The 8,699-nt window shown below is 47.0% G+C and overlaps 1 protein-coding gene across 3 annotated transcripts in view; it reads left to right on the top strand.

The window, feature by feature from the left end:
- Positions 1 to 5,899, top strand: part of LOC137439382 (T-box transcription factor TBX18-like) — a 26,750-nt gene extending 20,851 nt beyond the window's left edge. For 2 of the 3 annotated variants that reach the window (XM_068135091.2, XM_068135093.2), the window contains exon 8: positions 4,897 to 5,301. In XM_068135091.2, the coding sequence (XP_067991192.2) occupies positions 4,897 to 5,237 (341 nt within the window). In that variant the 3' untranslated portion in view covers positions 5,238 to 5,301. Of the gene's footprint in view, positions 1 to 4,896; positions 5,302 to 5,572 lie in introns of those variants that run through there. The other variant, XM_078768463.1, reaches the window with a different exon arrangement.
- Positions 5,900 to 8,699: the final 2,800 nt, after the last annotated feature.

The raw sequence follows: 8,699 nt of genomic DNA, 5'->3' as shown, positions 1-8,699 counted from the left end.
GTATAGGGTTATATGGGATGGTGTGTATGATAATCTATAGGGTTATATCAAGTGGTGTGTATGATAATGTATAGGGTTATATGGGATGGTGTGTCTGAAAATGTATTTTTTTTTCATGGCATGGGTTAACACGGTCAATATGGAGACACAGTTCCGGCTCTCAATACCTGCGTGTGATTTATTTGTAAAAGCTTGAAAATTTTACAAATTTATTTGTAAATTTATTGTTAAAAAATATAAAAATTAAAAAAACTAAACGTCACAATGGTGTGAAACCCCATAATGCGTCACGTGATGATGTCGATAGCAATGTGTAGTGATCGTGAGGAGTTGCTCATGGATTTGTGAGCTGGTGTGGGCGGAGGACTATCCAGGAGTGTAAGTAATGATGTGTCGAACTCTTGCCATGTGGCCAGGACTAAGGGGGGGGCGGGCGGAAAGAGTCCGAGCTTGTCTACGCCTCAGTCCGGCCAGGGAGCCACGAGTCGCTGACTCTGCAGGATCCGAGCCGGCGCTCTGTGACCCGCGCTATTTATTTAATTAGAGCCCCGCGACCCATTTGTCATCTGAGCTCCTTTATTTACTTTCTAAGGAGTTATTTCAAAGTCTCCGTGTCCGCAGAGCTGCAGCCACAAGTTCTGTGCTGAGAATGGAGAAATAACAACAGCAAAAGTTAAACACATCCAGGAACGAATTTAAGAACACCTTTTTTTGGACACCGCTCCTTTTCTTTTCCATCCCCAAGCACTGCATGACGTCAACGCCGGGCACCGAAGGTGGCTCAGCGATGACGCACGCTGAAAGGGATTACTCGGTTTTCACTCCGGTTTCTTTCTTTTTATTTGTTTTCTTTGTTTGTCCGGGAGATATCTCAGCCATCCATTGAGCTAGGAAGCTGAAATTCCGGCACAATAGTGAGCAGGTGCTTGGGGAAAACCACTATTTTTTTTTTCATTACTTTATTATTAGCGATTAATTAAGTACTTAAATATTTCCTTTCTCTTCTGGGCATTATCTCAGGCACCTTTTGAGTTAGGAAGCTGATATTTGGACACGACAATGACAAAGTGATTTGGCTGTAACGGGTATTTTTTATGTACAGGTATTGATTAATCAACTAATCGATTAATTAATTTATTAATTAATCAATAAATTATTTAACTTTTTCGATTAATGGCCTATTTAATTTATTTTTAAAAAATTATAGCTTCGAATGAAGCACTGGTCATTTAGGTATGCTATTGGCCAATTGATTAAGAAAATATTTTATGATTATTATTTATTGATTTTAACTATGCAATTAATCAATCAATTATTGTACACCTCTTCCTCCCAATACAGTCTCTATGCGCTGCATGGCGGTATTGCCGGGCGCCCCGGCAATGCTGCGCTGGAGGATATTAATTTTTTTGGCATGGGGGCAGTGTACTTTGAATGTATCTGTACTTGTTATTCTTTCTTTTTTATGTGATACGAGGCTGGTATTGCAGCTGCGATACACACCTCACACATGGACTCACATACATATGAATGCATGAGACATGGCACAGAACTGTAAGACAAGACAAACACAGCCACTGAGCTTGGGGGGAGTGCCGTCACCTTCCGGGGTGCTCTGGGTATTAGCGATGTCACAACAATTGCGCTGCTTTTCTCACCACACTCAGAGAGGCGTTTCCCTCGGTTTCCTCCTCCCCATGGATGTCAACCTATGAGTATTGTCTGTGTTCTGTCCTTTTAATGCTGAACATCAAGCAACGAAGCAGCACATACCTTAAAAAAAGTCTTTGGTATGACTCGGCTGTGGGTTGAACCACCGATCTCCCAGACTCGAGCGGACACTCTAACCAATACACCTTCCGACACTTCATTTCCTGAATCTTTTAATGTTTCAATCAGATTTTTTTTTTTTTTTTTTTTTTTTTTTTTTGTATACAAGATCGAGGCTCGTGAAAGAGCGAACATTAATCACACAGAAAGACAAACAAACAGAGGGATTGAAGGGAGTGTGGGAGTTTGTTCCACAGGCGGGAGAAAAGAGGAATGAAAGAGTGAAGGTGAGCAGAGAGCCGAGATTTCGGCAGTTTAACCATCAGAGGGTTGCTGGCAGATCTTGTGCGACCTGTAGGAATATTTGGGGGACAGAGCACAGAGAGAGCTGGGGGAGCAAGGCCGGAGAGGAGTCGGTAGAAGACAGAAAGGCCACCTACCTGCCTGCGGTGAGTGAGTGAAAGGCCCTCAGAGATAGCTTCATCGCGGGAGATTCCAATGATTTTGAAAGCTTTGGATTCAACAGCGTGAAGCCGAGCCAGGTGTGAGGCAGGAGCACCAGCCCATAGGGGAGAACAGTATTCCATTGAGCTGCGGATGAAAGCCGTGTATGTGGTGAGGAGCTCAGGTGTGCCGAGGAAGGACTTCGCACGACGGAGGATGCCCAGTCGGCGACTGGCTTTGGAGGCCAGCTTGGAAATGTGGTTTTCCCAAGAAAGATCATGGCAGATAGTGAGACCCAAAAGCTTGAGTGACAGAACTTCTTGGAGAGGATTGTTGAGAAAGTAGATGGGAGGGTTGTCCAGTCGATCTTTTCGGAGAGACATAGTAAGAGAGTGAGATTTGTCAGGATTGAAAGACATGTTCCACTTGTTTGACCAGTCTGTGATTTTGTCCAGGTCTTCAGAGAGTGAGGAGGCTGCAGACTGCCGATCTGAGGGAAGAGGAATGGAGCGGCAGAGAGTGGAGTCATCAGCAAAGGGATAGATAACTCCAATACCGTGCTCATGCCAAATCTCATGCCTGACAAATCCCACACTCTTACTATGTCTCTCCGAAAAGATCGACTGGACAACCCTCCCATCTACTTTCTCAACAATCCTCTCCAAGAAGTTCTGTCGCTCAAGCTTTTGGGTCTCACTATCTGCCATGATCTTTCTTGGGAAAACCACATGTCCAAGCTGGCCTCCAAAGCCAGTCACTGACTGGGCATCCTCCGTCGTGCGAAGTCCTTCCTAGGCACACCTGAGCTCCTCACCACATACAAGGCTTTCATCCACAGCTCAATGGAATACTGTTCTCCCCTATGGGCTGGTGCTCCTGCCTCACACCTAGCTCGGCTTCACGCTGTTGAAACCAAAGCTTTCAGAATCATTGGAATCTCCCGCGATGAAGCTATCTCTGAGGGCCTTTCACTCACTCACCGCAGGCAGGTAGGTGGTCTTTCTGTCTTCTACCGACTCCTCTCCGGCCTTGCTCCCCCAGCTCTCTCTGTGCGCTGTCCCCCAAATATTCCTACAGATCGCACAAGATCTGCCAGCAACCCTCTGATGGTTAAACTGCCGAAATCTCGGCTCTCTGCTCACCTTCACTCTTTCATTCCTCTTTTCTCCCGCCTCTGGAACAAACTCCCACACTCCCTTCAATCCCACTCCTCCCTCCAGGTCTTTAAAACAGCTGTTCACCACCATCTCTTATCTTCCCCCATCCAAAACCTTGATCTTTTCTACCCCCACTAATTCCCCCCAGATCCACCTTGTTTGAAATTCCAACTTCTTTCCTGGAAGTCCTGGCAGTGTCCATATGTTTTATACCTCTCACACCCCCCTTTCCCATGCCTCCCCCCCAAAGCCCTCTCCCTCCCACAGATCTCTCGATGTCTCCATGTCTCTCGGTCCCTGCTCTCAAATGTTGTGTTTGTGTCCTTCCCTCTCTCTCCCCATCTTGTCTACCGCTCCCGATGTTATTTGTTTTATGTGTCGGTTTGTCTTTCTGTGTTATTAATGTTCGCTCTTTCACGAGCCTCGATCTTGTATACAAAAAAATATATAAAAAAAAATGCCAACTTACATTCTGATCACCAGTTTGTACAAAATATAATACCACATGATCGCATTCAATGAGTTTCTCATTAATATTACCAGATATCTGAGTCTGGGAGGTCAGCGGTTCCATTTTGACCCCGGCCGATTCATACCAAAGACTTTAAAATGGTCCGTGCTGCGTCCTCGCATGATTCTCAGCATTTAGAGGATAGAGCACCAATACACCCCCATAGGTTTGGCAAGCCATGGAAGTCGAGTTTGGGGAGTTGTGTGATTTAACTCTCCCACTGACTGTGGAGAGAAAAGCGATGTCACATCGTCGCTGGTACCCATGAGAGTGCCCACATCACTTCCGTCAAAGTCAGCGGCTGTTTGGGGCCAAACTACGTTCCATGGCAGACTCTACAAGAATGTGGAATTAAGTGGAGTTGAAGAAGTAGGAGTATAGTTAATTGAAAAAAGGAAAATGACGAGCAGTGTGGCAGTGACGTTAAGATGATCTAGTTTGTTCCTGTACATGCTCTCCATGTACTGTACAAGTATATAAAAAAATACCAAACGATCGCCGTTTCCATAGCAATCTGTGCATGCATGAACGAAAACAACCTCTAAGCGTGTACACTCATATTATCAACATTATACCGAACAGTCAATTTGTTGCAATAACGAAAATATAATTGTTTGATCACATCTTTAAAAGCATCCACAGGTCTGTGTTGCTTGCTTGTGCCAGCTTTTAATACTTACTGTCTCTTTAACTTCTCAACGTCCCTCATCCCTCGTTTCGATTCAAAATGGCGGCCATTTTTCACGTTTGCTTACTCGATAAATCTGTTAAAATATCCTGTTCAATCGGCCATGATGCAGCAACACATGTTATGCAGTGAACATTCTGGGCTGAGGGTACACCAGGTCCTCACTTGGGAAGGCGATGCCATTTTGGGCATGCCAAAGCCACTGCCAATTTTAGTGCCTATAAATCAGGTGATATTGAGTGAATCAGATCTATGTTATCCCTCTCCCCTGCCCGACCTCCAAACCTCACTTCCTTTTCCATGCCCCTTCAATGTTTTGCATGCAGGTTATGGAGCAGCGACTGAGGCACTGTTTTTGCCACCAACTGGGCCGGTGGCCCCCTTCCCCGGGACGGCGTCCCTGTGTGTGTGCGCCGGATGCTCCCGGGCACGAAGCCAGCACGCCGCGGTGCTTGGAGCCACGGCGATCGCCACCTCCCAAGGTCGTGGCTCATGTGGTGGTGGTGCATCACTCCATTTTGAAGCACCGTTCACACAGGCCCCGCACTGCCCTGACTTCATGCACTGTGGACCAGTAGGTGCGTTCCTGGCTGTACCGCCTTCGCTCGGGCCCAATGAACCATGTGCTCTTACATGCTCACTCGCACTTGCTGGTTACCCTGACTAGCCTTGGAAACTCGTACCGTTCTCCTTGCATCGCGTGCCATTGGCATCAATGTCAAGGGAAAGGGAAGTGGGGTAGGGGTGGGAAGGAGAAAGAGGGCAGGCCCTCCTATAAAATCGTGAATCGTATATAATTCATATGTGTACATTCGTATATTTATTGCATATGATTCATATTCAGTTCACTGGATAGGGGCGAAGGATTTAGGGGTAAGTCCAATGGACGTGGTGGTTTCAGAACTTTGTTGAAAGATTGACATTGGACAAGCCTTAGTGGATCTGCAAGTTTCGTGAAGGTCTCATCGTCCATTCATGGTCTCACCCTGTGTGTGGGCTCAGCCACTGCCTGCTGAGCGCAGGTGAAGAGCCAGATGGCTGCGGCTGTTTCGGAAAGATGTGTTATCATTTGGCCCCTTTGGAGCTTTAGAATATCTACTCAGCCAAACGGGTGATTCGATAAAGGCTTGGATGCCGCTTCGCAGGAAACGCATGCACCTTGATCTTTAACACAAACCCATGCTGCTGAGAAACTGCATCAAAGACTCGTGTACAGTCGCTTTACATCATCGAGTTTCTGCACTTGCTTCATTCATTCTGCTGTATTTTTGTAACTTTGTACACTAAAGTATTTTATTGCAGTAAATATGGACATCGACAATTGGTTTACCCCATGGCTGCCGATGTGTTTTCGTTGGGACTTTAGATTAGAGCATATGTCATGTGTTCCGCTGTAGAAGCGAGTCCAAGACGAGGCGAGAGGCCATGTGTCGTTTGTGAGCCTCCCTTGGGGCAGCGGGTCTCCGCTCTGGTCCGCTATGGGTGGTCGGCAAGCTGTGAAGAGGGCGGGAGAATCTGAGGCCTTGCAAGTCTATAATACTGTATTATAGTCATATGGGGTGTGTGGTCGGAGTGTATATCTGGGCGGGTGGTGGGAACCCTCCCATTGCATGCAGCTTTGAATTGAACAAGTTTTTCAAAAGGTATGAGGGTTAAAAAAAAAAAGATGGTCATCATCTTAAAAGTAGACCCATAATTTTGCACAGCCATAGGCAGAATGGGGTTTCTCAATGCTCGAGTACTCCTTTCTACATATATATACGCATGCACACCATACTCTCATATAGGCTTATCCGATGCAGATTGTATAACAGCTTTGGTCGAAATTTCGTCTTCAATCATCCCCTCGCTTCAACATCCCACCCCACTGCTCACCCCGGATATCCCATACACCTTACTGCCCGTGTCGGGTGCTTCCGGTAACGAAAAATGGATGTTCCTCGAGTCCATGTCCGATCATTTATCCATGGTGAGCCAGGAAACTTGAGCCGACTCTTTCTTGCACCAGCATATGACACGTAAGGTGGACACAGGTGTGTCTCTGAAAGGTACTGTGTATATGTCGACCAATTGTAAATTGACTCCTATAGGAGAGTTTATCTGTATGTCCAGCACACACAATGTAACCTTCAAATGATGTCCGATTTTCTGCTGTTATTTCAAGGGTTTTGCAAAGAGATTGTGGATTGGAAAGGATCCTATGAGGAGGCAGGCAACGTGGTCAACCCTACTCTATAGACCCATCCAAAAATCTTATTCAGAATTCCAGGTTATAAGCCATTTTTTTTTTCAGGGATACGCCTCGGGCTAGCAGGAGATCCTAGAGCTGTGCACACTGGCCTTTGAATCTCAACGCAGCTGTAAACTATCAACCTGGTGTTTTTCAGCATGTACTGTCCCTCCCATGGATGTTTAACTGGGTGTTCTGTCTGCTGGCATTAGTTAGTGGACATTGAATAACCCATGGTGTATTTTGCAGTCGGTGAGCTATTGTCAGCAACCTGACTTTCATGTCCACATACGATGCACGCCAAGCCTGGATAGCCAACTGAGTTGGACGGTGTCGATATGCATTCTCGCTGCACTACCAAATAATCCAAGGCTGGATCAGACATTGCCACTGGACCAGATTATAACGAACCCTGGTCTCGTCGGACCCGCAGTCCTTCCAAGGGTCACGGAGCGAACGCAGAATGCCCGACGCGCGCCGTCCGCTCTACCGGGAATCTATTATCCGTGGGGTCGTGACTGTCTGCCTGACCTGTCTGCCTGACCTGTCTGCCTGACCCGTAACTATCCCGTGTCTGGAGAACGCATCAGCCGTGCGCTCCGTTCAGCGACGAGGGGCTCGTGGATCGGAGGAGATTCATGTAGTGGGTGCAGCGTGGCATGCGCTGCAGATGGTCGGATTATGTTGATGAGCAAGGACGGTGACATCTCCTATCCAGGTGCACCTGCTTGACAGGTCTGCATATGCACAGGTGTACACCAAAACCTGAGGGCCGGGGCTTTCCTCTGGGACCTGGCTTTTCCATCAAGAGCAGTTCCATTTCCCCAGTGGACTTTAGCAGCGAGGTTCCGAGTACTAGCGCAGACATCCTGCAGTTTAAGTAGATTGCTCCATGGTAGAACCTTGAATCTGTCGAGATATTAGATTTTATGAACTGTGAAGGTTCTTTCTTTATAATTCTGCAAATTTAAGGTCTCGATACATCTTACAAAACAACAACAGGCATTTTAAGGCCATTTTCCCTGTTCGAGCGGGGGTTAGCCTTGCGGGCCCCATGACGATCTACCATCTTACAGATGAACATAAATCGAGTGAAGAGGAATCGTGAAGCAATGTCGAGAGACATCCCAGCTAGCTCCCACCTTACACATGATCTGTCATCCCTCTTTCACTGCCAGCGCTCGAGCAATCCTTTCTCCCTTGTGTTGTACTCTCCCGCCGATGATATCAAGAGCGGCGCCCACAGCTCTTATCGCCGGTTACGCTTCACGCCTCTGCTGGGATTTTCGTGCCACAGGTATTTGCAGATCTAGAAACCCCAGCTTGACTGTTGGCTGTACTGCATAAAGAAACGCCATTGTTTGTTTGAGCAGAGTGGTTAACAGCACGGTGTGATGTCGCTGCTCGGTATTCGGTTCACCTGATGCGCTCCACCATTTGCTGGGGCTTCAAATTATATTTCCAGTGTTACTCTATGAGCCTCGGCCAAAGCAGGAGAAATCCCATAATGATGACCTGGGCATCGCCTTATGTACCGTTTATGTCACCAAGACGTCACACGCCCCTCCTGAGAGCAAATGAGCATGCCGGGAACGTCACAATCGCCGCCAGTTTGGCCCCAGAATTTCCGGTTTCTCATCGCCGACGGTGATCTTACTTCCCATGGAGGCTTGAAATGGCGCCACCAGGCCCGGCCTGCGGGTTCTAAAGCCTGAGATCGGCTGCGATAACGGAGTGGTCCAAAAAAATAAATACAGAAAGACACCAAAGTTACACATTATAAAACTCCCGCATGCAGTACTCTGCTACAACACATCTTTTTATCCATCCTAGGTTGAATTATCGGTCGAAGCGGATCCAGGTAAAACTGCATTATATCGAACTGCAGTCGATGCAAGT

Source organism: Myxine glutinosa, chromosome 14, assembly GCF_964187855.1.
Source record: "Myxine glutinosa chromosome 14, kmMyxGlut1.1, whole genome shotgun sequence".
Lineage (NCBI taxonomy): Eukaryota > Metazoa > Chordata > Myxini > Myxiniformes > Myxinidae > Myxine > Myxine glutinosa.
Note: the sequence above shows the minus strand (reverse complement) of the source record. Positions and strands in the feature narration are given on the sequence as shown.